This window comes from Malus sylvestris, chromosome 10 (genome assembly GCF_916048215.2).
Source record: "Malus sylvestris chromosome 10, drMalSylv7.2, whole genome shotgun sequence".
In the NCBI taxonomy this organism is placed as follows: Eukaryota; Viridiplantae; Streptophyta; class Magnoliopsida; order Rosales; family Rosaceae; genus Malus; species Malus sylvestris.
Genome location: NC_062269.1, coordinates 37,672,490 through 37,698,120, shown reverse-complemented (window position 1 = coordinate 37,698,120; position 25,631 = coordinate 37,672,490). Strand labels below are relative to the sequence as shown.

Genomic DNA, 25,631 nt, shown 5'->3' with positions numbered 1-25,631 from the left:
TTCAACGATCATCCTACCACCATGTACACTTCCTCTTTATTTCTAGCAAACAAAATGAAAACAAGAAAGTAGAAACAAAAGCCAAACGGGCTTTAGGCCCTTTTGCTAACTATTTGATTTTTTATATGTAGTTTTTCTTTTGTTGAAATATGGGAAATATGAAAGGGAATGGAGGAGGAAGGTGAGTAGTGGGATTTTATATTTTCAGTTTTTACTGCTTGATTTATTTTTTTATTTTTTATTTTTTGTCAAACAATAGATTTGTTATATTAGATGTTAAATTAGGAACCAACAAGATTCGAATTTACATCGTGGTGCAAGTGAAACATTTCTTTTTCATGTGTTGTTTTTTTTTTTTGGTACACTTCTATATCTCTCCTACTCACTCTTCTTCACCGTTTCTTTGTTGGGCTGGAAGTGCTCTCATCTTATGTGTCACTAATATGTAATGATAGATAAACCAACTGTTTAGACTAAATTTACAAATTAAGCATATAATGTCTCATAAATAAAAAATAAATACGTTAATTAATACTTAAGTAATCATCTAATTATCAATAACCACGTTAGATAGTTACAAAATTTAATTTAAAAGTTGGTCTCTCTAGCATTACATGTAACATCTCACATCGACCAACGGAGGGAGGGTGATGTGCCTTATATGTACATGCCCATCTCCTATAGCACGAGGCCTTTTGGGAACTCACTGGCTTCAGATTCTATCGGAACTCCGAAGTTAAGCGAGTTTGGGCGAGATCATTCCTAGGATGGGTAACCCACTGGGAAGTTCTCGTCTGAGTTCCCAAAAACAAAACCGTGAGGGCGTGGCCGGGGCCCAAAGCGAACAATATCGTACTATGACGAAGCTGAGATTGGAATGTGACATAATGGTACCAGAGCCACTGAAACACCTCAACCCCATTTATTTTAAAATAATTGTTTGGACCTAAATTGGTGAGCCAAGGGGCCCACCCCTTTTATTTTGTCCCTCGGTCTCTCTCCTCTCTGCCCTTCCTTGTGTTCTCCCCCTTCTCTCTCTCGAAGTCTTCTCTTCCTCACTACCCGATCTCTCACCTTTTGACCCACACCCGAGAGCACCCACACCTGCAACTACTCTACTCGAGAACATCATCATCATCATCAAGCATTGCTCTGGTCTCTCTTCCGTAGCAGCGAGATTGGTGAAAGCAGAGAAAATGACCTCCGACGAGTTTTTCTAATTTTTCCGGTTAGGTAAGGTTGGATCCTTTTTTTTTTTAAATCGCCATTGATGATGTTGGACGTTGTGTGATGAGATTTACATTGTTTTCCCAAGGTTTTGAAGACGGGAACAGCGCGGGGGAAGCTCACCCATTTTTCCGACGAACCCGTGAGTTTCGAGGGAATTTCCGGTCACCTCCGGCCGTGTCACGACTATTCGAGGGTAGCAATCTCTTCCCCTCATCTTGCTCTTCATTTTGGTAGTTAGATCGAGGTCTAAAACCCCTGTTTATTGTCGGCCGGAGCTATAGCAGCTCCGGTGTTCTTCCCCGATTAGCACCCAGGCCTTTCAGGCCGTTTAGGACACCCACGGGCCTTGGGCTGTAGACCAAGCCCAGCCCTTTTGGTTATTAGGCCTGCGGGCCGTGCTTTGGAAGTGTGTGTGTGTGTGTGTCCGTGTAGTATGTGTGTTGTATGCATGTGTTGTGTGTGTGTATGTATATTTAGTGTGTGTAATTGCATGAGTGCATACGTGTGGTGTGTGTGTGTGTGTGTGTATGCATGTCGTGCATGCATGTGCATGCCGTGCATGTGTGTGTGTTTGTGTAGTGTATGTGTGTGTTGGTTGTGTGGCCCAAATCACGTTTTTAACCCAAAAACCTATTAGGGCCTAACCCATCCAACCCAAATCCTTTTATTTTATTTTATTCAAGCCCAAATCCTTTGGAAACCCTTTTATTCATTTATTACCTTTTTGTGCTTAGGTGAAATTGCTAGTGAGGGAATTGGTAATCCTTATCCGCACAACTCTACTGCTACGAAGTATCTGTGAGTGGACCCCTTCTAAAATTACATGATTTTATGGTTTAATTGCATAAATGAATAGCATGCCTTACGAGTTTATGATTTGATTTATGAGAAGCATGTTTATTGAATATGTTGATTTTCGTCTCGTGTTTTTGGTGAGGAATTAATTATTAGCCTATATTGAGCTATATTTTGATATATCGTATTTTCTATAAAAACCATGAACTGGTAGACTATCTGATGGATGATGATAGGATGCTAGAACATGTTTTCGAAACCCCTCTTTATAGTATAGACGATGGATGACTTTATACTATAAAGTGGTTATTTTGAGAGGCGTAACTAGTGGACACTATGCCGCCTGGGGCGAGGATCTGGTGTTGGCAGTTAGGCCGGGAAAAAATAATCCCCAGCGAAAGTCTGAGGGACACGGAGACATGCATTGGGCTGGGAGGGAGTTATCTCTGGCTACGGGCACAAAGACTTAGGTGCAGGCATTGGGCCGGGAGTATTATTATTTAGTGATCTTACTAGTAGCACACCGCGTTTACGAGACGATCTACGAGACGATACATGCGATGATTTATATGGTGTTTTCCACGTTATACCTCTTGAGATGTTCTATGGCATGCTAGAGTTTCTTAAAAGCTATCACTTATTATGTTAGTAGTTTTCATTATATATATAAACTGTGGGGGTTAGTATGTTCATAATTGTTTTAGTATTATTTATGTATTGAAATTGGTCCACTCACCTTTGTTTTGCGCCCCCATTCAGGACTTAGAATCAAGGCACATAGTCCCGGCGTCAAGACACTTCCGCAGCAGCATCTTCGGATCCTCTCGATGTAGGACTCACTTCTTTATTCATTCAATTTTATCTTAATTCTTTTTAGTGATTATGTTTAGTTGTATGCTCTGAACTCGTTCCTAAATTGTTAATTCATTGTATTTAAATTCATAACCCGTATTTATTTCTTATTCTTAGCTTTTGTATCAATTAATGGCTTTCGTCACCCTCGAGTGTCGGTCAGCACGTGTCTATCCTGGTATTCGGGGAATATTAGGGTCGGGGCGTGTCAGCCACTCTACCGTGTGGTGCGAGTGTGTCGACGAGGACGTCGGGCCTCTAAGAGGGTGGATTGTAACATCCCACATTGACCAATGGAAATGGGGTGATGTGCCTTATATGTACATGCTCACCTCCTATAGCACGAGGCTTTTTGAGAACTCACTGGCTTCGGATTCCATCGGAACTCCGAAGTTAAGCGAGTTTGGGTGAGAGCATTCCTAGGATGGGTGACCCACTGGGAAGTTCTCGTCTGAGTTCCTAGAAACAAAATCGTGAGTATGTGGCCGGGACCCAAAGTGGACAATATTGTGCTACGGCAGAGTCGAAACTGGGATGTGACATTACACTTGCACTAAAGAATAAGAAAAATAAATCGACTACGAACTCGCCATTTGAAATTAAAATCTCTCGTACAGGTAAAAGAAAAATATCATTAGTATTAACAATACTAAGTGGATACACCTCAAAGTCTTTCTTTATATTTTTAAATCTAATGTCTACCAAAACGCTTTACTCTAAACCATTATTAATGTTTGGACGTTTGAAAATTAAGAAATGACACTTAGACCTGCTGAGGCGTTCGCCTAGACCGCCTAGACCCGCCTAGGTTGCGACTCACTTAGACAGAAAATAAATAACTTTCATTTTGCATTTTATTTTTTTCAATAAATTGTAAAAGACTTGTTGAATACTTAAACAAACAGACATTATATGCTTGTTCCCCATGTTTTCATTTTTTCCAATATTTCATAATTTATATGTCATTTTATTTTGTAGTTTATAATGTAATTATATATATTTTAAGTATAAAAAGACACTTATTTATACGAAATATAATAGATTTACTTAGATTCGCTAGGCCCCGCCTAACCGTCTAGGCGCTAGGCCCTAGCCTGCTGTCCGACTAGCGCCTAGCGCCTTTTAGAACCTTGATCCAAGCAATCAACACCGAAAAAAAATGAAATGAAAAATAAATAAAAATCATAACAAGTGTTTTCTCTCTTCCTCTTCATCCACTCCTTTCCATGGCAAACCCACAAACCACATCTACTGCAGTGGAAGTAAAGAACGTCTACGCGATGGTGGCCCTCCCGCCGGATGACGTGACCCCCAGACCATGAAGAAGCTGATGCAGGGCCTCAGTGCCGAGTTCGGTGGTCCCCAGTTCGAGCCCCACATCACCGTGGTGGGGCCCATCAGCCTGACCCTGGAAGACGCCCTCACGAAGTTCCGATCGGCTTCTGAGGATCTCAAGGCCTACGAAACCAAAGTTGATCACGTGGCCACCGGCACTTTCTTTTACCAGTGTATGTTCCTCCTCATAAATCCGACCCCTCAGGTATTTGTTTATTTATTTATTTTACTTTTCCAATTTCTGCCCTTTTTTCTGGGATTAATTGAAATTTAATACGTGTTAATAAAATTTGTTTCTGGGTGCTCTGGCCATTTCGGTTTCAAAAGCTCAACTCGTAAGTTCTAATGCACTAATTTATTTTTCTTGTAAAAATAAAATACACAAATTTATTTTATTATTTGTTAATTTGGATTGAGATTTGAGAGCAAATGTGAAAGGAGGAGAAAATAGATGTGGGTTCCTGCTAATTTTTCTTTTTCTGTTAATTAAAGTTGTCAAAGATTAAGTTTGAAATCTTTATGCTTTTGATCAATAGTTGGTATTCTCTTTCAATTGGCAAGACAACGATTGAAGCATAAATGTGGCTACTTTGTAACACGCCACATCGTCCAGGATAGTGGATCCTCTATGCCTTATATGTATAGGAGGCAGATTGTCTGCCCTCCTGTTTGGGTGTCATTCTCATCCCCTCCTATTTTGTGCGGTCACGGTTAAGCCACATCAACATTTTATATTTTTTTTTATAGAGATAATAAGACAAAAAACAATAAAAATATAAAAAGTTGACGTGGCTTAACCATGACCACACAAATAGAAAGGGATGGGAATGGCACCCAAACAGGAGGGCAGACAATCTACCTCCATATGTATATTCTCATCTCTACCTAGCACGAGGCATTTTGGGAGCTCACTGCTTCGGGTTCCATCAGAACTCTGAAGTTAAGCAAGTTCGTGCGAGAGCGATCCCATGATAGGTGACCCACTGAAAAGTTCTCGTGTGAGTTCCCAGAAACAAAACCATGAGAGCGTGGTCGGGGCCCAAAGCGGACAATATCGTGCTACGACGGAGTTGAGCCCGGGATGTGGTGGGGGCCCGGGCCGAGATGTGACATTAATGGTATTGGTAATGATATTGTTATGCAACGTTTTCAAAACATGAAAACGATTCGAAGAATAATGTAATATGTTGTATGAAAAACTTTATGAATTAATATATTAGTGTTTTGTTCAATGAATTATTTGTGACTTTATTGTTTGAGAATGCCCCGCTCATACAAATCTCTGGCTTCGTCCTTGTTGTGACCCAAACATGGGTGGTATATTACGTATTTTTATATAAGTGGTGGGATTTACTTTTTAGGTTATTAACTTTTTAACACACATATTCTACTATTTGTATAGGGACACGTGATGTACCAACCCGTGTTCTGGTCATACTAAAAAATCTCTAGTATGCTGGCTATGGTTTTGTGTGTACAAATTGTGGCATCGATGTTTTGGCTGGCTCTTTTGGGTTGTGTGTAGCCTCATGTACTGTTCTTATCTATATATTAGAGTTTTTGTGCATTATTGATATTCTAATAATCTCATTTTGCACTTCAAGCTTTCAATTAGAAAGTAAAATGCACTTGTGAGAAGTGTAGAATAATATTTTTGGAGTGTTCTCTTATTTTTAATGACAATTTTCATTGAAGGGATAACATTTAAAAAAAAAATTGAAATATCGTACTTTTTTTCAACAAAATAAAATCTCATTAAATTATTAATTTTTTTAGTTAATTTGGTACAAATATGGCTTAAATGTCAATCCAATACGAATTTTATCATGTCATAAGTTTAATAAAGATGCAAATATTCGTTAGATGAAATGCACAAATTGATATTGTTTTAAAACCTCAAGTATAATGTACCAATTTAAAAATCACTCTGCATAATGATACTACAACATTATTCCTGCTAGTATAAACTAAAAATGCAATTTTATAAGTTTTCTCTTTTATTATGTAAGATCCCACATGGCCTAAGAGAGTAGATTCTGTAAACCTTATATGTATATTCTCATCTCTACCTAGCATGAGGTTTTTTGGGAGCTCACTGGCTTCGGGTTTCGTAGGAACTCCGAAGTTAAGCGAGAATGGGCCAGAGCATTCACATGATGGGTGACCAACTGGGAAGTTCTGCTTGCGTGAGTTCCCAGAAACAAAACCGTGAGGGCATGGTTGGGGTCCAAAGCAGACAATATCGTGCTACGGAGAAATCGAGCCCGAAATGTGGTGGGGGCCCGGGCCGGGATGTGACATATTACATTAGAAGATTTTGAACCTTGATAATATATTTTGTCTATTGGCTTACCTCATGTAAGTTTTTGGTTCAACGATATATTGTGTAAAAAATAAATTGATTACGAATTTGCTATTTAAGAGATTTAAATTTAAAATATTATATTTACAAGTAAAAAAAATAAGGAAAACTAATGAAAATGGCTTGAAAACTTTGAATTTTAACGATAAGGACAAAATAAAGTGTAAAACGAATAGTACCATGCTTGACTTTTTAGTGTAAAAATGTGATTTTTTGTTAAAGTGAACAATATCGCCGATTTTTCGTTAAAACTCTCTAAAAAATATCCCTAGATTAAGTAATAAATAACTACCTCATCAAAGTTTAGATAAACTAAAACCGGTGATCCAATTTGTTAAATAAATAAATAAAAAAAACAAAACAAAACAAAACCGCTGATCCAAAAGTCTAAGTCTTATTTTTAATTTTTGAACCGAATCCAATGTCTATCATAAAAACTTTATTCTAAACCATTATTTATACATCGAATATGTGCCCAGAATATTCTATTTATTTGGTTAATAAGATCAATCAATGCCCAAAAACAAAAATTAAATGAAAAATTGAATAAAATTCATCCCCAAAATCCTAACAAGTGTTGGACTCTTGGGCTTTTCTCTCTTCCTCTCCATCCGCTCCTCAGTTTCCATGGCAAACCCACAAACCACATCTACTGCGGCGGAAGTAAAGAACGTCTACTCGGTGTGGGCCCTCCCGCCGGATGACGTGGCCCCCAGGCTGAAGAAGCTGATGCAGGGCCTCCGTGCCGAGTTCGGTGGTCCACAGTTCGAGCCCCACATCACCGTGGTGGGGGCCATCAGCCTGACCCTGGACGACGCCCTCGCGAAGTTCCGATCGGCTTCTGAGGGCCTCAAGGCCTACGACGCCAAGGTTGATCGCGTGGCCACCGGCACCTTCTTTTACCAGTGTGTTTTCCTCCTCATAAATCCGACCCCTCAGGTAATTATTATTTATTTATTTTTTTCCAATTTCTTCCTTTTTTGTGGGATTTGATTGGAATCTAATACGAGTTATTAATAAAATTAGTTTCTGGGGTTTGATTTTCTCAGGTGGTGGAAGCTAGTGCTCACTGCTCTGGCCATTTCGGTTTCAAAAGCTCAAACCGTAAGTTCTAATGCACTAATTTATTTTTCTTGTGAAAAAAAAGTTACACAGATTTATTTTTATATTTGTTCATTTGGATTGGGAGCAAGCGAGAGAGGAGAAAGTAGAAGTGGGTTGCTGCTAATTTTTATTTTTCTGTTAATTAAAGTTGCTTAAGATTAAGTTTGATATCTTCATGCTTTTGATCAATAGTTGGTGTTCTCCTTCAATTGGCGAGACAACGATTGATGCATAAATGTGGCTACTCAATATTATCTGTGAAAACTAAAAACGGAATAGTTATCAAACTTTCAGGTTGTTAAAAGAAGATAGTTTGCATCTTTCAAAAGCTATATGTTTGCAAGTAATAGCCCAAAATGGTCTCCGATATTGTATTAGTCCAAAATGGGCCCTGATATTGGCATTAGTCTTCACTTTGGTCACTGAAGTTGTCATAATTTCTTATTTAACGGAGATTTTTCATGGAATGACCAAAATGATTGACGATGGACAACCTCAAAGGCTAGTTCTATCGATTTTAAATCTCAGGACCAAAGTGACGAGTCAATCTCGAGGACCAGGCTAAAATGCCTTATTTTTATCAACCAAAAGTATTGTTCTTGGTTTAGGATTGATGATTCCTGGATGGCATTTTATTTGTCCTGCAGCTTATATGCCACATTTGAGCATCCTTTACGGTGATCTGACCGACGAAGAGAAGAAGAAGGCGCAAGAAAAAGCTAGCACTCTCGACGACAGCATTGCCAGCCTGAGCTTCCCCGTTACTCGCCTTGCGTTGTACAAAACCGACACCGAAGATATAACTCTCAAGTCCTGGGAGAAGATTGCTGAGTGCACCCTCGAATCGAATTAGTTCTCTTACTGCGTGCTTATGATCAAGCTTGTAATCAGGTTCTGTTTCAGTGTCCCTGTCATCTCTTGATCAAAAACATTAACAAGTTGGAGGTTTTGTTGTAATGTCAATTGTCAAAGGCTTAAAGCTGTCACAGAGGATGGGGTTTTTAAGTAAACGCTTGGTTTGGTGATCACTAATCCACTATGGTTTTAATATGTTCCACTATTTGTATAGGGACACGTGATGTACCAACCCGTGTTCTGGTCATACTAAAAAAATCTCTAGTATGCTGGCTATGGTTTTGTGTGTACAAACTGTGGCATCGGTGTTTTGGCTGGCTCTTTTGGGTTGTGTGTAGCCTCATGTACTGTTCTTATCTATATATTAGAGTTTTTGTGCATTATTGGTATTCTAATAATCTCATTTTACACTTCAAACTTTCAATTAGAAAGTAAAATACACTTATGAGAAGTGTAGAATAAGATTTTTGGAGTGTTCTTTTATTTTTAATGACAATTTTCATTGAAGGGATAACATTTAAAAAAAATGAATTGAAATATCGTACTTTTTTTCAACAAAATAAAATCTCATTAAATTATTATTATTTTTTAGTTAATTTGGTACAATTATGGCTTAAATGTCAATCCAATACGAATTTTATCATGTCATAAGTTTAATAAAGATGCAAATATTCGTAAGATGAAATGCACAAATTGATATTGTTTTAAAACCTCAACTATAATGTACCAATTTAAAAGTCACTCTGCATAAAGATACTACAACATTATTCCTGCTAGTATAAACTAAAAATGCAATTTTATAAGTTTTCTCTTTTATTACATTAGAAGATTTTGAATCTTGATAATATATTTTGTCTATTGGCTTACCTCGTGTAAGTTTTTGGTTCAACGATACATTGTGTAAAAAATAAATTGATTACGAATTCGTTATTTAAGAAATTTAAATTTAAAATATTATATCTACAAGTAAAAAAAAATCCCTAGATTAAGCAGCTGATCCAAAAGTTTAAGTCTTTTTTATTTATTTTTTTGAACCGAATCCAATGTCTATCATAAAAACTTTATTCTAAACCATTATTTATACATCGAATATGTGCCCAGAATATTCTATTTATTTGGGTAAATTACATAGTAGCCCCTCAAGTTTGAGGTCTATTACAACCTCATATAACATCTTTAAAACATTTCACTTTCATACCTCAAGTATTATTTTATTTCAAAATAATACCTCCGTTACATTTTCCATCCATTGATCCGTTAAGTGCTGACGTGGCTGCTAAATGTGTGCCACGTGGCTGCCAAATGTATGCCACATGGCATAATAATAATTTTTTAATTTTTTTTTCTGAAAAATCTGAATCTTCTTTAAAAAAAAAAAAAAAAAAAAAAAACCAAAACTTAGAAAATGCAGAACCACCCCTGCAACCTCTCCCTACCCCTCTTCTCCCTCCCAACCACCTCCCTCTCCTCCACTCTCTTCACCTCCCTTCCCATCCAAAAACCCACCCCACCCCCACCCCTTTTCTCCCTTCTCTCATCTGTAACCTCACCCACAACATTCCAATATATTCAAATCATGAAATTAAACAACAATTGTCTCAATTCATACACAGATATCCAAGAGTTTGACCTTAGGGACAGCAACCACCATTCCTTAAAGCTCTGGAGTGAGGACGACAGAGACTACGACAAACATCACAGTCGTGATGCCGACGAAAAGCAATCGTCAAAAGACTCCGATTACCACTGCCACCACCATCGATTGGACCGCGATTCCAAGCGCGAGATCTCTCTCGACCCCTGTGACCACAAATCTCGCCGCGAACAGTCAAGCGAGCCGAGCGACGACGGTCGGGAAGTCTCACGCGACCACCGTGAACTGTCCTACGAGCCGAGGGACGAGAGGGAATGGAGCAGAGAGAGGTCCAAGCATCGGGAAGCGAAGCGTGAGAGGTCAAAGGAGCGAGAAGAATCGAAGTTTAGACGGGATTGAGGTTTTTTTTTTCTCTGGGTTGCAGGTACGGGGGTCGGGGGAAGAAGATGAAGATGGGGGAGATGAGAGGGGGGTGGAGGGGGCGACGGGAAGGGCCTCTGCGAGGTGGGGTGAGGTGGGTCGTCTGGGAGAAGGGGTGTGTAAGTTTCTGGGTTTTTTCTCTGGGTTTCAGCTTTTGATTTTGCTTTTGTTTTTTTTTTAAGAAGATTCAGATTTTTCAAAAAAAAAATAAAAAATTATTATTATGCCACGTGGCATACATTTGGCAGCCACGTGACACACATTTAGCAGCCACGTCAGCACTTAACGGATCAATGGATGGAAAATGTAACGGAGGTATTATTTTGAAATAAAATAATACTTGAGGTATGAAAGTGAAATGTTTTAAAGATGTTGTATGGGGTTGTAATAGACCTCAAACCTGAAGGGCTACTATGTAATTTATCCTATTTATTTTGTTAATAAGATCAATCAATACCCAAAAACAAAAATTAAATGAAAAATTGAATAAAATTCATCCCCAAAATCCTAACAAGTGTTGGTACTCCTTGGCTTTTCTCTCTTCCTCTTCATCCACCCCTCAGTTTCCATGGCAAACCCACAAACCACATCAACTGCGGCGGAAGTAAAGAACGTCTACTCGGTGTGGGCCCTCCCGCCGGATGACGTGGCCCCCAGGCTGAAGAAGCTGATGCAGGGCCTCCGTGCCGAGTTCGGTGGTCCACAGTTCGAGCCCCACATCACTGTGGTGGGGGCTATCAGCCTGACCCTGGACGACGCCCTCGCGAAGTTCCGATCGGCTTCTGAGGGCCTCAAGGCCTACGACGCCAAGGTTGATCGCGTGGCCACCGGCACCGGCACCTTCTTTTACCAGTGTGTTTCCCTCCTTATAAATCTGACCCCTCAGGTAATTATTATTTATTTATTTTTTTCCAATTTCTTCCTTTTTTGTGGGATTTGATTGGAATTTAATACGAGTTATTAATAAAATTAGTTTCTGGGGTTTGATTTTCTCAGGTGGTGGAAGCTAGTGCTCACTGCTCTGGCCATTTCGGTTTCAAACGCTCAACCCGTAAGTTCTAATGCACTAATTTATTTTTCTTGTGAAAAAGATTTATTTTTATATTTGTTCATTTGGATTGGGAGCAAGTGAGAGAGGAGGAGAAAGTAGATGTGGGTTCCTGCTAATTTTTATTTTTCTGTTAATTAAAGTTGCTAAAGATTAAGTTTGATATCTTTATGCTTTTGATCAATAGTAGGTGTTCTCCTTCAATTGGCGAGACAACGATTGATGCATAAATGTGGCTACTCAGTATTATCTGTGAAAACTAAAATCGGAATAGTTATCAAACTTTCAGGTTGTTAAAAGAAGATAGTTTGCATCTTTCAAAAAAGCCCAAAATGGTCTCCGATATTGTATTAGTCCAAAATGGTCTCTGATATTAGCATAACTCTTCACTTTGTCATTGAAGTTGTCATAACTCCTTATTTAACAGAGATTTTTTACGGAATGACCAAAATGATTGAAGATGGACAAAGTTCTATCGATTTTAAATCTCAAAACCAAGGTGACGAGTCAATCTCGAGAACCAGGCTAAAAAACCTTATTTTTATCAACCGAAAGTATTGTTCTTGGTTTAGGATTGATGATTCCTGGTTGGTATTATATTTGTCCTGCAGCTTATATGCCACATTTGAGCATCCTCTACGGTGATCTGACCGACGAAGAGAAGAAGAAGGCGCAAGAAAAAGCTAACACTCTCGACGGGAGCATTGCCGGCCTGAGCTTCCCCGTTACTCGCCTTGCGTTGTACAAAACCGACCCCAAAGATATAACTCTCAAGTCCTGGGAGAAGATTGCTGAGTGCACCCTCGAATCGAATTAGTTCTCTTACAGCGTGCTTATGATCAAGCTTGTAATCAGGTTCTGTTTCAGTGTCCCTGTCATCTCTTGATCAAGAACATTAACAAGTTGGAGGTTTTGTTGTAATGTCAATTGTCAAAGGCTTAAAGCTGTCACAGAGGATGGGGCTTTTTAAGTAAACGCTTGGTTTGGTGATCACTAATCCACTATGGTTTTAATATTTTCCACTATTTGTATAGGGACACGTGATGTACCAACCCGTGTTCCGGTCATACTAAAAAATCTCTAGTACGCTGGCTATGGTTTTGTGTGTACAAACTGTGGCATCGGTGTTTTGGCTGGCTCTTTTGGGTTGCGTGTAGCCTCATGTACTGTTCTTATCTGTATATTAGAGTTTTTGTGCATTATTGATATTCTAATAATCTCATTTTACACTTCAAACTTTTAATTAGAAAGTAAAATACACTTGTGAGAAGTGTAGAATAAGATTTTTGGAGTGTTTTCTTATTTTTAATGACAATTTTCATTGAAGGGATAACATTTTAAAAAAAATTAATTGAAATATCGTACTTTTTTTCAACAAAATAAAATCTCATTAAATTATTAATTTTTTTTAGTTAATTTGGTACAATTATGGCTTAAATGTCAATCCAATACGAATTTTATCATGTCATAAGTTTAATAAAGATGCAAATATTCGTTAGATGAAATGCACAAATTGATATTGTTTTAAAACCTCAACTATAATGTACCAATTTAAAAATCACTCTGCATAAAGATACTACAACATTATTCCTGCTAGTATAAACTAAAAATGCAATTTTATAAGTTTTCTCTTTTATTACATTAGAAGATTTTGAATCTTGATAATATATTTTGTCTATTGACTTACCTCGTGTAAGTTTTTGGTTCAACGATACATTGTGTAAAAAATAAATTGATTACGAATTCGTTATTTAAGAAATTTAAATTTAAAATATTATATTTACAAGTAAAAAAAAATCCCTAGATTAAGCAGCTGATCCAAAAGTTTAAGTCTTTTTTATTTATTTTTTTGAACCGAATCCAATGTCTATCATAAAAACTTTATTCTAAACCATTATTTATACATCGAATATGTGCCCAGAATATTCTATTTATTTGGGTAAATTACATAGTAGCCCCTCAAGTTTGAGGTCTATTACAACCTCATATAACATCTTTAAAACATTTCACTTTCATACCTCAAGTACTATTTTATTTCAAAATAATACCTCCGTTACATTTTCCATCCATTGATCCGTTAAGTGCTGACGTGGCTGCTAAATGTGTGCCACGTGGCTGCCAAATGTATGCCACATGGCATAATAATAATTTTTTAATTTTTTTTTCTGAAAAATCTGAATCTTCTTTAAAAAAAAAAAAAAAAAAAAAAAAAAACCAAAACTTAGAAAATGCAGAACCACCCCCGCAACCTCTCCCTACCCCTCTTCTCCCTCCCAACCACCTCCCTCTCCTCCACTCTCTTCACCTCCCTTCCCATCCAAAAACCCACCCCACCCCCACCCCTTTTCTCCCTTCTCTCATCTGTAACCTCACCCACAACATTCCAATATATTCAAATCATGAAATTAAACAACAATTTTCTCAATTCATACACAGATATCCAAGAGTTTGACCTTAGGGACAGCAACCACCATTCCTTAAAGCTCTGGAGTGAGGACGACAGAGACTACGACAAACATCACAGTCGTGATGCCGACGAAAAGCAATCGTCAAAAGACTCCGATTACCACTGCCACCACCATCGATTGGACCGCGATTCCAAGCGCGAGATCTCTCTCGACCCCTGCGACCACAAATCTCGCCGCGAACAGTCAAGCGAGCCGAGCGACGACGGTCGGGAAGTCTCACGCGACCACCGTGAACTATCCTACGAGCCGAGGGACGAGAGGGAATGGAGCAGAGAGAGGTCCAAGCATCGGGAAGCGAAGCGCGAGAGGTCAAAGGAGCGAGAAGAATCGAAGTTTAGACGGGATTGAGGTTTTTTTTTTCTCTGGGTTGCAGGTACGGGGGTCGGGGGAAGAAGATGAAGATGGGGGAGATGAGAGGGGGGTGGAGGGGGCGACGGGAAGGGCCTCTGCGAGGTGGGGTGAGGTGGGTCGTCTGGGAGAAGGGGTGTGTAAGTTTCTGGGTTTTTTCTCTGGGTTTCAGCTTTTGATTTTGCTTTTGTTTTTTTTTTTAAGAAGATTCAGATTTTTCAAAAAAAAAATTAAAAAATTATTATTATGCCACGTGGCATACATTTGGCAGCCACGTGACACACATTTAGCAGCCACGTCAGCACTTAACAGATCAATGGATGGAAAATGTAACGGAGGTATTATTTTGAAATAAAATAATACTTGAGGTATGAAAGTGAAATGTTTTAAAGATGTTGTATGGGGTTGTAATAGACCTCAAACCTGAAGGGCTACTATGTAATTTACCCTATTTATTTTGTTAATAAGATCAATCAATACCCAAAAACAAAAATTAAATGAAAAATTGAATAAAATTCATCCCCAAAATCCTAACAAGTGTTGGTACTCCTTGGCTTTTCTCTCTTCCTCTTCATCCACCCCTCAGTTTCCATGGCAAACCCACAAACCACATCTACTGCGGCGGAAGTAAAGAACGTCTACTCGGTGTGGGCCCTCCCGCCGGATGACGTGGCCCCCAGGCTGAAGAAGCTGATGCAGGGCCTCCGTGCCGAGTTCGGTGGTCCACAGTTCGAGCCCCACATCACTGTGGTGGGGGCTATCAGCCTGACCCTGGACGACGCCCTCGCGAAGTTCCGATCGGCTTCTGAGGGCCTCAAGGCCTACGACGCCAAGGTTGATCGCGTGGCCACCGGCACCGGCACCTTCTTTTACCAGTGTGTTTCCCTCCTTATAAATCCGACCCCTCAGGTAATTATTATTTATTTATTTTTTTCCAATTTCTTCCTTTTTTTGTGGGATTTGATTGGAATTTAATACGAGTTATTAATAAAATTAGTTTCTGGGGTTTGATTTTCTCAGGTGGTGGAAGCTAGTGCTCACTGCTCTGGCCATTTCGGTTTCAAACGCTCAACCCGTAAGTTCTAATGCACTAATTTATTTTTCTTGTGAAAAAGATTTATTTTTATATTTGTTCATTTGGATTGGGAGCAAGTGAGAGAGGAGGAGAAAGTAGATGTGGGTTCCTGCTAATTTTTATTTTTCTGTTAATTAAAGTTTCTAAAGATTAAGTTTGATATCTTTATGCTTTTGATCAATAGTAGGTGTTCTCCTTCAATTGGCGAGACAACGATTGATGCATAAATGTGGCTACTCAGTATTATCTGTGAAAACTAAAAACAGAATAGTTATCAAACTTTCAGGTTGTTAAAAGAAGATAGTTTGCATCTTTCAAAAAAGCCCAAAATGGTCTCCGATATTGTATTAGTCCAAAATGGTCTCTGTTATTAGCATAACTCTTCACTTTGTCACTGAAGTTGTCATAACTCCTTATTTAACGGAGATTTTTTACGGAATGACCAAAATGATTGATGATGGACAAAGTTCTATCGATTTAAAATCTCAAAACCATGGTGACGAGTCAATCTCGAGGACTAGGCTAAAAAGCCTTATTTTTATCAACTGAAAGTACTGTTCTTGGTTTAGGATTGATGATTCCTGGTTGGTATTATATTTGTCCTGCAGCTTATATGCCACATTTGAGCATCCTCTACGGTGATCTGACCGACGAAGAGAAGAAGAAGGCGCAAGAAAAAGCTAACACTCTCGACGAGAGCATTGCCGGCCTGAGCTTCCCCGTTACTCGCCTTGCGTTGTTCAAAACCGACCCCAAAGATATAACTCTCAAGTCCTGGGAGAAGATTGCTGAGTGCACCCTCGAATCGAATTAGTTCTCTTACTGCGTGCTTATGATCAAGCTTGTAATCAGGTTCTGTTTCAGTGTTCCTGTCATCTCTTGATCAAAAACATTAACAAGTTGGAGGTTTTGTTGTAATGTCAATTGTCAAAGGCTTAAAGCTGTCACAGAGGATGGGGCTTTTTAAGTAAACGCTTGGTTTGGTGATCACTAATCCACTATGGTTTTAATATGTTCCTTTTTATGTGTTTTTTTATGAGACTTTCAGCTTAGATCCCTATCAAATTGAATGGTTGCGTTATACAACAGGTCCAAAGACAAATTTATACTAGTCGGGGTCACAAGACAGGGGCTTGGGTGGTGGTTTTACATTTATTAAACGAATCTTCAGAACCGTGTTATGGGTGGATAAGTAATAACGAAATTTTTTTAAACATGCGAGGAACTAGAAAGACGGTTTGGTACATCAAATATAATAATATAATATGTTAAAAATTTTAATATATCAAATGGTGTTATAGACATGCTGAATAATCTCTCTCCTCAATAACCTAATATTCCCTCACGATCTCCCCCAGAAAAAGGGCAAAAAACCCTCGTATTCCCGTGCGGCACACTCGACAGTTCACACTGCATCGCCAATCCCAACCCCAACCCCAACGGTCCCATGGACTAGTTCGTTGGTGAGGCGCATCTAACACCCCAGCTCACTTTAAATAACCCTTCTTAACATGCACCGTCTTCGTCGTGACGTCGAAGTTTCCCTCCACGCGCTCGCCCCACGTGAAACCCACCACCAGAAAATGTAAGCATGAAAGAAAATCGCGAGCGTTAGAACCAAAAGCACTTTTCCTACAAATCCGTCGCGTATATAGCAAATTGCGGTACAGAAAAGCACTTCTGCTGCTACTACAGCAAAAGCAAAATTCCAGCTTGTCTGAGAAGCTGGCAATGGACTTGAAGGCGACGCCGTTGAGATTCACACTGGGGAGGCAGTCGTCGCTGGCGCCGGAGCTTGAGCGGGAGGAGCGCGTGGGGGAGGGGCAGGAGGATGATCCGGAGGGGATCGATCCCAGAGTGAAGCTCATGTATTTGGCCAATGAAGCTGACTTGGATGGGATTAAGGAGCTTCTGGATTCCGGAGTGGATGTGAATTTCAGGGACATCGACGATCGGACGGCTCTCCATGTCGCCGCGTGTCAGGGGCTCACCGACGTCGTTTCGCTGCTGCTCGACCGCGGAGCTGACGTTGACCCAAAAGACCGATGGGGGAGCACCGTAAGTGAAAATTTTATATAATTAAAAAAAAAACCCCGATTACCAATGTGAAATTGAAAAATGGAGAATTAGTGTGTGTTAATTAGGGATTAGTAATAATCTAACGTTGATTAAACAGCCTCTTGCAGATGCTATTTACTATAAGAACCATGATGTGATCAGGCTTCTGGAGAAGCGTGGGGCAAAGCCTCTGGTACTTTTTTGATTAATTTAGCTGATTTGAACTTTTAATATTGGAAAATTAAACAAACCCAATTCAGCTCAATGTGTTTTATGATTTGGGTTTGTTTTAATTTTGCATATTATGCTTGTTTTATATTCTAATTTGTATGAATGTAACATTCAGATGGCTCCCATGCGCGTTAACCATGCCAGGGAAGTCCCAGAGTATGAAATTGATCCCAAAGAACTGGACTTTACCAACAGTGTTGACATTACCAAGGTAAAATTTTCATTTTTCGATAACTTCGGTATACGGATTTGCCATTTCTTGTTTCCCCTGTTATCAATTACCCCTCTTGGAGTTGGAACCACCTTATCTTTGTATGAATTTGGGTGTTTCATAAGCATTTTTCGATTAGTTGTATAATTGGATGTTGTGCCTCTTTTAGTGCTGTTACTCAGTATTGTTACTCGCCTTATTTGGTTCTGTTCATTCGTACGTTGTTTCACAGGGAACATACTGTATCGCATCCTGGCGGGGAATACAGGTTGCTGTGAAAATGCTTGCGGAGGAAGTGCTTGTTGACGAGCATAAAGTGTGGGTTGATCGTAAACTATTCATGGTTTTTCCACTTCATTCTTTCTAGCTTTATGGTCTTTTAAATTATAAATCAATTTGGTCTTTCTTCAGGAAGGCATTCAGGGACGAGCTTGAATTGCTTCAAAGGATACGACATCCAAATGTAGTCCAATTTCTGGGTGCAGTGACACAAAGCAGTCCAATGATGATTGTAACAGAATATTTGCCTAAGGTATTTCCCCATTCCATTGGTCTTTTTAACGTGGAATATTAATGCCATGGTTTATATAAGTTTCGGTTATTTCCTGAGTTCTTATTTTTCTGTATTTCGAAATAGTACGAAGAGTATATTTCAGAATCTTTACTAGTAAGAGTTAAGGTTCCAATCTTATAGTGTGAAGTTGAATTTGTTACTGTTAGAATGCTATCCTCTTTTGCATATGTTAGTCCTCAAATTTGGTTTTAGGCTTCCATTGAAAATTGCAGAATCAAATAGGCATGACAGTGTTAGTGGCATAGTTGTGTGAAATAATAGTACTCATAGAACTTTTTACTCTGTTCAGTTCGCATTCCTCCTCCGAGGTGCGAGGAGAGAAAAATTGGAGAGGGGAACAGTCAAATTATAGATTAAAACAAATGCAAATTTAGAGTTTTCTTTAGATCTTTATTTCTGTCTTTTTATTGCAGGGAGACCTTCGTGCATTTTTGAAAAGAAGAGGAGCACTAAAACCAACCATAGCTGTAAAATTTGCACTTGATATTGCAAGGTGTGGTACTAGTTTGAATTGGCTTTATTATCTCGTTCTGTATTTCCTTTGCTAACAAATGAAGAGAGACTATATACTAAATGAATGCTCGATTATTAGAAGCTACGATGTTGAAAAGTTGGTTGCTTGATTCGTGTTGTGAAAGCAAAATCATGTATTGTACTTCGATATTTCCTCACTACTTATCTTTTGATATCTTGCAGAGGAATGAGTTATTTGCATGAGAATAAGCCAGAACCAATAATTCATCGTGATCTTGAGCCTTCGTATGTTTCTTGTTCTTCTTCAATGGCCTTCTCTTTTTCTTGGCAAGAATTAAACCTATGACAATCTAATAATCCCATTCCACTGAGCACTTAAGTGATTTAAATTTAAATGCCAAGTGCTCTTCCTCTCCCCCATGTCCTCATTTTGCTTGAAGCATATGCTCATATTATCATTGAAATTCCAAAGAGATGAATCATTGTTACCCATAATAGCATGGAAAATTTGGCGTTTTAACTTTATGTTGCTCACGAGTAAGATTACAGGAATATATTGCGGGATGATTCCGGGCACCTGAAAGTTGCGGATTTTGGAGTTAGCAAGTTGCTGACAGTTAAAGAGGATAGGCCTTTGATTTGTCAAGATGCTTCATGTGAGTATTGTTTTTCTGGGAATACACCATTGTGGTTAATATGTTGCATAGATCCTAGCCAAAAAATGTTCATAGTTCGTGTAGTTTCCTTGAAAAAAGATTTTATATTTTTGAGTTCATACATGGGTTTCCTTTGCTTACATAGTTTTTGAGTGGAATGTGTTAATTGTCATTGAAAGGTCGATACATAGCTCCTGAGGTTTTCAAGAATGAAGAATATGATACCAAAGTGGATGTATTCTCTTTTGCGCTAATTCTACAAGAGGTAAATATGATTCATTTTTAAATCTGGACCAACAGTGTTTATAAAGTTGTTTGTATGCCATCATAGTGCATACCCCCTCGTCTAAGTAAATGTTTGTCTTTAGTAGTAAGTTATTGTGGAAGAGCATAATATCAAATGCATCATGGATATACTAAGTTATTACCACCTGATTTGGTTTATTAGTGACTTTGTAAGAGCTGTATTGTAGATGATAGAAGGCTGCCCACCATTTGCTGCCAAGCAAGATAATGAGGTTCCGGAAGCATATGTTGCAAAAGAGCGCCCACCTTTTAGAGCTCCAGAAAAGCTTTATAGACATGGTCTGAGAGAGTAAGTGCTATATGGTTCTAAGAACAACCTTCTTCAACTTATCGTATATTAATTTCAATTTCTGAGTTTCTTTCCTGGGAAACGTTGAATGCTTGTGGGATTTTGTCATGACTTTTGGTGCTTTCTCTTGGGAATGTAACCAACTGCCGCTTATTTGTCAAATTCTTAGCCAGTGATTTTGGGATGCAAATCAGAATTCACTTTTCTTCAGAAAAACTTATATTTTAACCTGTGTATATTAGGGTCATAAAAACTTAGCTAATCTTGTTAATGTGATGCCTGCTCACAGGTTGATTGAGCAGTGCTGGAACGAGAATCCAGCTAGAAGACCAGCATTTAGGCAAATAATATTGAGGCTGGAATCTATGTATAACACTCTTGGTTATAAAAGGCGTTGGAAGGTGACCTCTCTCTCTGGTGGTTTGCTATTGCTTTGTTAACTTACACGTCCCTGCATGACTAGTTACTTGCATAGCTGAATATTTCCTTCTCTCTTCCCCACCCCAACACCACATAACATGTACAGGTTAGACCGTTGAAATGCTTTCAAAACCTTGAAGCCATGTTAAGGAAGGATAATTCTCGTCGAAGCGGCAGAAGTCGTTCATCACGTTCTACCAGCAGCATATAAAATGGGAATTGTTTCTTCATTTGTCTTAACAGCCAGCCAACCGAAGTTACTCATTCCCCGCTCAGTGACAAAATTTATTTTTTTGTGACATTGCTTCCTAATTTTTTTCACTCTCCCCTTGATATCCTGATATATATTCTGGGCTGAGACTGAAACTTGTTTCGCATGAAACTACAATTTGTTCTTGAGTTGCGACACCGGTAATACGGTCAACTTTGTGCTCATGCCGAGCTTTTGAATTTGTAAGATAGATAAAGGTTGCTTGTAACTTTGTAAGTAAACTTTGGATGATGAATGGTATTGTTTTGAATTTGATTTTGTCCAAGTTTTACTCTGTTTATATTCAAGACATTGTGAACATGAATCAACGAATCAACTAATGGTTGTTACCATCCTTATTTCTTTTCACCGATGGGAATTTTTTCTAGAATGTTTTTATATTCTTACAACGTCTGGTTCTAAATTACTCTAATCTACAAGGAAGGAAAATCAAATTTTGATGCGACGAAGCGGGCATATTATCCTGGTCAGTGACGAAGCGGGCATATTATCTTGGTCAACTCTACTAAAAGTATCTAGACTAAATAACTAATTTTGCATAGTGTGAGAGAGACGTTTGAGGGACAAGAGCCACTTGCAGATTGGAGCTTTGTTCCCCCGATACCCCAACATAAGTTTGGTGCCTCTTTTGGATTTGCATGTATTGTGGTCACAAATTGGTTAGCTTATACAACAAAATCTCTTAATTTCGTGGTTTGGTAATGTAACTTTGTGTAAGCGAAATCCATTGAGAAGAGCTTATTCTCACATCATGGGTCAAACTAGCCATTGCACCTGATTATTTCATGGCTCAATTAGGCAAAAAGAGATAGTTGGACCAATTGACCAACATAATGAAATGAGCTCATATTTTGTATAGGGTGTATTTTTGCTCACTACTCTCAAGTGATTGTGATGCTCACTATTCCATTTATTATCATTGAATGAATTTAAATTTTGAGATGTGTGTAGTGGATAGACAAATTTCAAAATTTAAACTCGTCCAACAATGATATGTAGGATAATAATCATCACCATCACTTGAGAGTAGTGAGCAAAAATATTCCCTATTTGTATTTCCAAATAACTCACTAGTTGGACCAACCAAATTACTTATACAAGATCTTTTGGAAGGGTTTTTTTTTTTTTTTTTTTTTTTTCTCTTTTTAACGATAATTTAGGAGAAATGAAACTTCAAACCCGGGATGCGAGGATAAAAACTCAACACTAAGATATTAGACCACATGCTCTTTTGGAAGAAAAATTGAGGCCCTAAATTGTCCAATTGCTTTTTTTCTTTTCTTATTTGACCTCGTTTTCAAGCAACCTAGATTCCTAACACCATGTTCTTGTTGGAAACCATTAAATTCTAAAAACAGAAGTGAAGGCAGCAGACCAACTAATTCCGTTTATTTTTCGATGTCTGCCTGTTGAATTGTGCAGACCTCTGCTGAATTCTCCCGATAGTTTTGGTGCTGGCTGGCCGCATGCATCCGCGACCATGCAACCAAACAAGTGGTAAATCATGGAAAAACTTAGTCTACAAATGCACACACGCGCGCGTGCACACACACACACACACACAAATATATATATGGGTGATTTTCTGAAAAATCAATTTACAATATTAACAATAGATCAATAATATTTTTGTTAATTATAATAGGTCAATCATGTATTGTGATACTTAAATGCATCTAAAATAAATAAAAATTACAAAATTTACAACTACAACTAGCATCCACTTCAACTAACACACCTTTCTCATAGTTTCATATTTGGAATAAGTCAATACGGATCAAACATTGCAATGTAGTGTCTGTTTCCTGATTTTGTTTACACCTTTCTCATAGTTTCATATTTGGAATAAGTCAATATGGATCAAACATTGCAATGCAGTGTCTGTTTCCTAATTTTGTTTTTACATTTGGATTCAGACATTGCGTTGCAGTGTCTATTTATTGGTTTCGTTTTTTCCATCACTCACACGCCTCCTACATGTTCCTTTGTACATTTGGATTCAGACACTGCAATTCATTGTTCGTTTCCTATTTTGTTTTTCACTTTTAGATGTAGATGTTGCGTTGCAGTGTCCGTTTTTTTGTTCTATTTTTTCCATCACTCACACGTCTCCTACACTTCATACCTTACGCGATTCTTGATTTTTACATTTAGATTCAGACATTATTATGTAGTGTCCATTTCCTAACTCTGTCTTTTACATTTAGAATCAGACACTATAATGTAGTGTCTGTTTCCTGGTTCTGTTTTTTTTTATACTTAGATTTGGACACAGCAATGTTGTGTCCATTTCCTGGTTCCTTTTTTTTTTTTTTTGAGTTGAGTAGACTCCTTCATGTAAACGAAGGGCAAGAGAGAAAGAGAATGATAAAATATACATGTTGTAACTATTTATCCTCAAGATCAGTTCCATAAGAATAGAAATTCAACGGCCAAAGCCTCTTCCTCCACCTCTCTTCCCCTCAACTCCTCTTTCTCCCTCGCACCCCCACACCCCACTGTTGTTAACAAACCCCAAATTCAATTGCAGGTCATCTGTTCTAAGTCTGATTTGTTTTTTAGCTTTTTGTTGTTAACAAACCCCAAATTCTTCCATAGTTATGAAAAAGATATCTGCAATGAAAAGACATTGGTTTGCACAACCCCTCTTTTTGTTGTTATGAGGTTGTAAGGTTAAGGGATTTGCAATTGAAGGATGTGGCAATGTTGGGGCTGATTTTTTAGAGGTTAAGGTGAGGGAGCAAATGGTGGTTGTGGGTTGGGTGGGTTGTGGCAGTGTTGCGGTTGATTTTGAGGTGAGGTTGAATTTAATTTGGAATTTGGGGAGTTGGTGGTTCTAGGTTGAGAGCTTCAAAATGAGGTAGAAAGAGAAGAGTTGAGGGGAAAATAGGAAAGATAAGAGATTTTGGCCGTTGGATTTGTATCAATGAATGAGACACATCGGCCCAGAGGATCTCCACAACATTGATCCGGAGAGAATCTAAATCCGTATTTATAATAGCTTAAACTTATATGACATTTATAGAGAGAGAAAGAAAGAGAATGATAGAATAGTTAAATTCTAACTAGTTATAATGACTTAAAGCCTATGTGGCATTCATCATTGACATATGCCTAATTAATAAAAATATATCATTGATATATGACTTAATAGTAAAGTTTTTATTGACTTTTGGTTAAATTACCTTATATACCTTACACACACACACACGTTGAACATTATCATACAATTAGACAGTACATGACCCTAAAAACTGAAGTTTCTTTTCAAAAATATAGCAACGATTTATATCAAGCTAACAATTCTAGCTGCAAATTTTCTTTTAAGGTAAAATTGGATTTTATTTTAAGGGATGTGATATCCACACATCATTTTTTACTTCTCTCACACTTTTTTAATTTTCGGCCGTTGGATCAGATGAATTAAAGAATATTAAAGGACAAAAATTAACAAGGGGTGTGTGAGAAGTAAAAAGGGATGTGTGGATAGCACACCCCTATTTTAAAAGAAATTAAACAACGTGGCAACATCAAACGGAACGTCTTAAAATTTGACAAGAAAAAACTTGTTTGTAATTTTTGACTTTCTTTAGTGTGCATCGTGGGTACTAGAAACTTCCACGGTTGGAAATTGAAAGATTACCAAACCACCCAAAAGAAAAAAAAGAAAGAAAATGCAATCATGATTGTCCTTTGGACTCTGGATTCATAAAGCAAAAATATCAAATACTGATTACACGTCTCCTTCGTTAGAACAGGGTTACTGTCATGTTTGCAATCTCACTGAGAGGATTACAATATAATCCTGCTGGCCAAGGTTTTTAAAATTAAATTTTAATTACCCAATCTGGAAAATTTTTAATGTGAAAGCTTCATCTTCTGCATGGCTATTTCTACTTGGGCATGCATATATGTCACATAACTGCTGACAATTTTCACAAACAATTATGAATTCGTATATGTGGATTTGAACACTAAGATGGCAGAAAACTAGTGAATTTCTCATTCCAGGCCCTTGGTGCCTGTTTCAATCCATATAAGGATTTATATAATCTACAAACATAGTCTCCATGTTTGGTATCAACAAATCCAGGTGGTTGTGTCATGTACACCTCTTCTTGCAAGATGCCATGTAGAAAGGTATTTTTCACATCCAATTGTCTCAATGTCCAGTCAAAATGTACAAATAAAGTTAGAACTAATCTCATTGTTGTAGCAACTGGGCTAAAAGTCTCTCCATAGTCAATACCTTCTTCTTGTTAGCCACCAATCTTGCCTTATACCTCCCAATTGAACCATCAGCATTCTTCTTGATCTTAAAAACCCATTTACAACCTACTAATCTCGCTGAAACAAAATCCCTGGGCATAAGATCAAGAGCTCACTCGCTGTCATGAGGAGCTGCATGCCACCGTTGTCGATTACGGGGTAATTAAACACCGCCGGCCATGGAGGCAGAGATCACCACCGCAAGCAGGGCACCACGATCACATAGCAGCCAAGCTAAAATCAAATCCCTAACATGAGAGCTAACCTCTAATAAGGTAGTTTTGTAGAACATCAATAATTAAATTTAATAACTTAATGTGTCACGATTCACAAGGATGTGAATAAAGCCAAGTGTATATACAATTTATCAAGAATATGGTGGATAA

General features: G+C 38.2%; 4 protein-coding genes and 1 long non-coding RNA gene across 8 annotated transcripts; all 5 read left to right on the top strand.

Annotated features, from left to right (window-relative positions):
- The first annotated feature begins 918 nt into the window (after positions 1 to 918).
- On the top strand, positions 919 to 2,970 carry LOC126587540 (uncharacterized). Its single transcript, XR_007611119.1, has 4 exons — positions 919 to 1,233; positions 1,316 to 1,423; positions 1,965 to 2,028; positions 2,785 to 2,970. It is a non-coding gene; the product is annotated as an uncharacterized LOC126587540 (long non-coding RNA).
- A 4,050-nt stretch (positions 2,971 to 7,020) lies between these two features.
- LOC126585383 (cyclic phosphodiesterase-like) lies at positions 7,021 to 12,803 on the top strand. 2 transcript variants are annotated; one of them, XR_007610479.1, is made up of 4 exons: positions 7,021 to 7,513; positions 7,624 to 7,678; positions 8,326 to 8,623; positions 12,505 to 12,803. XR_007610479.1 is itself a non-coding variant. In XM_050249793.1 (3 exons), exons 1-3 carry the CDS (start codon positions 7,202 to 7,204, stop codon positions 8,529 to 8,531), a joined length of 573 nt encoding a protein of 190 aa, XP_050105750.1. In that variant the 5' UTR covers positions 7,021 to 7,201; the 3' UTR covers positions 8,532 to 8,913. The 2 variants fall into 2 exon arrangements, 1 of the variants encoding a protein (XP_050105750.1); XM_050249793.1 differs by lacking the exon at positions 12,505 to 12,803 and having other exon boundaries at positions 8,326 to 8,913.
- Positions 11,008 to 16,498, top strand: LOC126585381 (cyclic phosphodiesterase-like). Of its 2 annotated transcripts, XM_050249792.1 has the most exons (4): positions 11,008 to 11,433; positions 11,544 to 11,598; positions 12,207 to 12,450; positions 16,339 to 16,498. In XM_050249792.1, exons 1-3 carry the CDS (start codon positions 11,116 to 11,118, stop codon positions 12,410 to 12,412), a joined length of 579 nt encoding a protein of 192 aa, XP_050105749.1. In that variant the 5' UTR covers positions 11,008 to 11,115; the 3' UTR covers positions 12,413 to 12,450; positions 16,339 to 16,498. The 2 variants fall into 2 exon arrangements, with proteins under 2 accessions (XP_050105749.1, XP_050105748.1); XM_050249791.1 differs by lacking the exon at positions 16,339 to 16,498 and having other exon boundaries at positions 12,207 to 12,803.
- Positions 15,003 to 16,498, top strand: LOC126585380 (cyclic phosphodiesterase-like). Its single transcript, XM_050249790.1, has 3 exons — positions 15,003 to 15,320; positions 15,432 to 15,486; positions 16,095 to 16,498. The coding sequence occupies exons 1-3, from the start codon at positions 15,003 to 15,005 to the stop codon at positions 16,298 to 16,300; spliced, it is 579 nt and encodes a 192-aa protein (XP_050105747.1). The 3' UTR covers positions 16,301 to 16,498.
- Positions 16,499 to 17,026: 528 nt separating this feature from the next.
- LOC126585379 (integrin-linked protein kinase 1-like) lies at positions 17,027 to 21,226 on the top strand. 2 transcript variants are annotated; one of them, XM_050249788.1, is made up of 12 exons: positions 17,031 to 17,544; positions 17,663 to 17,737; positions 17,891 to 17,986; positions 18,219 to 18,304; positions 18,398 to 18,518; positions 18,974 to 19,053; positions 19,257 to 19,319; positions 19,584 to 19,690; positions 19,870 to 19,955; positions 20,164 to 20,285; positions 20,575 to 20,686; positions 20,812 to 21,226. In XM_050249788.1, exons 1-12 carry the CDS (start codon positions 17,218 to 17,220, stop codon positions 20,914 to 20,916), a joined length of 1,380 nt encoding a protein of 459 aa, XP_050105745.1. In that variant the 5' UTR covers positions 17,031 to 17,217; the 3' UTR covers positions 20,917 to 21,226. The 2 variants fall into 2 exon arrangements, with proteins under 2 accessions (XP_050105746.1, XP_050105745.1); XM_050249789.1 differs by lacking the exon at positions 19,257 to 19,319 and having other exon boundaries at positions 17,027 to 17,544.
- The last annotated feature ends 4,405 nt before the right edge of the window (positions 21,227 to 25,631 follow it).

Excerpts from the sequence above, each read along its gene's own strand:
- LOC126585383 (XM_050249793.1), top strand. The coding sequence starts at position 7,202 with ATGGCAAACCCACAAACCACATCTACTGCGGCGGAAGTAAAGAACGTC. Across the intron at positions 7,514-7,623 it reads TCATAAATCCGACCCCTCAG|GTGGTGGAAGCTAGTGCTCA; the intron begins GTAATTATTATT and ends TGATTTTCTCAG. Across the intron at positions 7,679-8,325 it reads CGGTTTCAAAAGCTCAAACC|CTTATATGCCACATTTGAGC; the intron begins GTAAGTTCTAAT and ends TTTGTCCTGCAG.
- LOC126585381 (XM_050249792.1), top strand. The coding sequence starts at position 11,116 with ATGGCAAACCCACAAACCACATCAACTGCGGCGGAAGTAAAGAACGTC. Across the intron at positions 11,434-11,543 it reads TTATAAATCTGACCCCTCAG|GTGGTGGAAGCTAGTGCTCA; the intron begins GTAATTATTATT and ends TGATTTTCTCAG. Across the intron at positions 11,599-12,206 it reads CGGTTTCAAACGCTCAACCC|CTTATATGCCACATTTGAGC; the intron begins GTAAGTTCTAAT and ends TTTGTCCTGCAG.
- LOC126585380 (XM_050249790.1), top strand. The coding sequence starts at position 15,003 with ATGGCAAACCCACAAACCACATCTACTGCGGCGGAAGTAAAGAACGTC. Across the intron at positions 15,321-15,431 it reads TTATAAATCCGACCCCTCAG|GTGGTGGAAGCTAGTGCTCA; the intron begins GTAATTATTATT and ends TGATTTTCTCAG. Across the intron at positions 15,487-16,094 it reads CGGTTTCAAACGCTCAACCC|CTTATATGCCACATTTGAGC; the intron begins GTAAGTTCTAAT and ends TTTGTCCTGCAG.
- LOC126585379 (XM_050249788.1), top strand. The coding sequence starts at position 17,218 with ATGGACTTGAAGGCGACGCCGTTGAGATTCACACTGGGGAGGCAGTCG. Across the intron at positions 17,738-17,890 it reads AGCGTGGGGCAAAGCCTCTG|ATGGCTCCCATGCGCGTTAA; the intron begins GTACTTTTTTGA and ends TGTAACATTCAG. Across the intron at positions 17,987-18,218 it reads ACAGTGTTGACATTACCAAG|GGAACATACTGTATCGCATC; the intron begins GTAAAATTTTCA and ends GTTGTTTCACAG.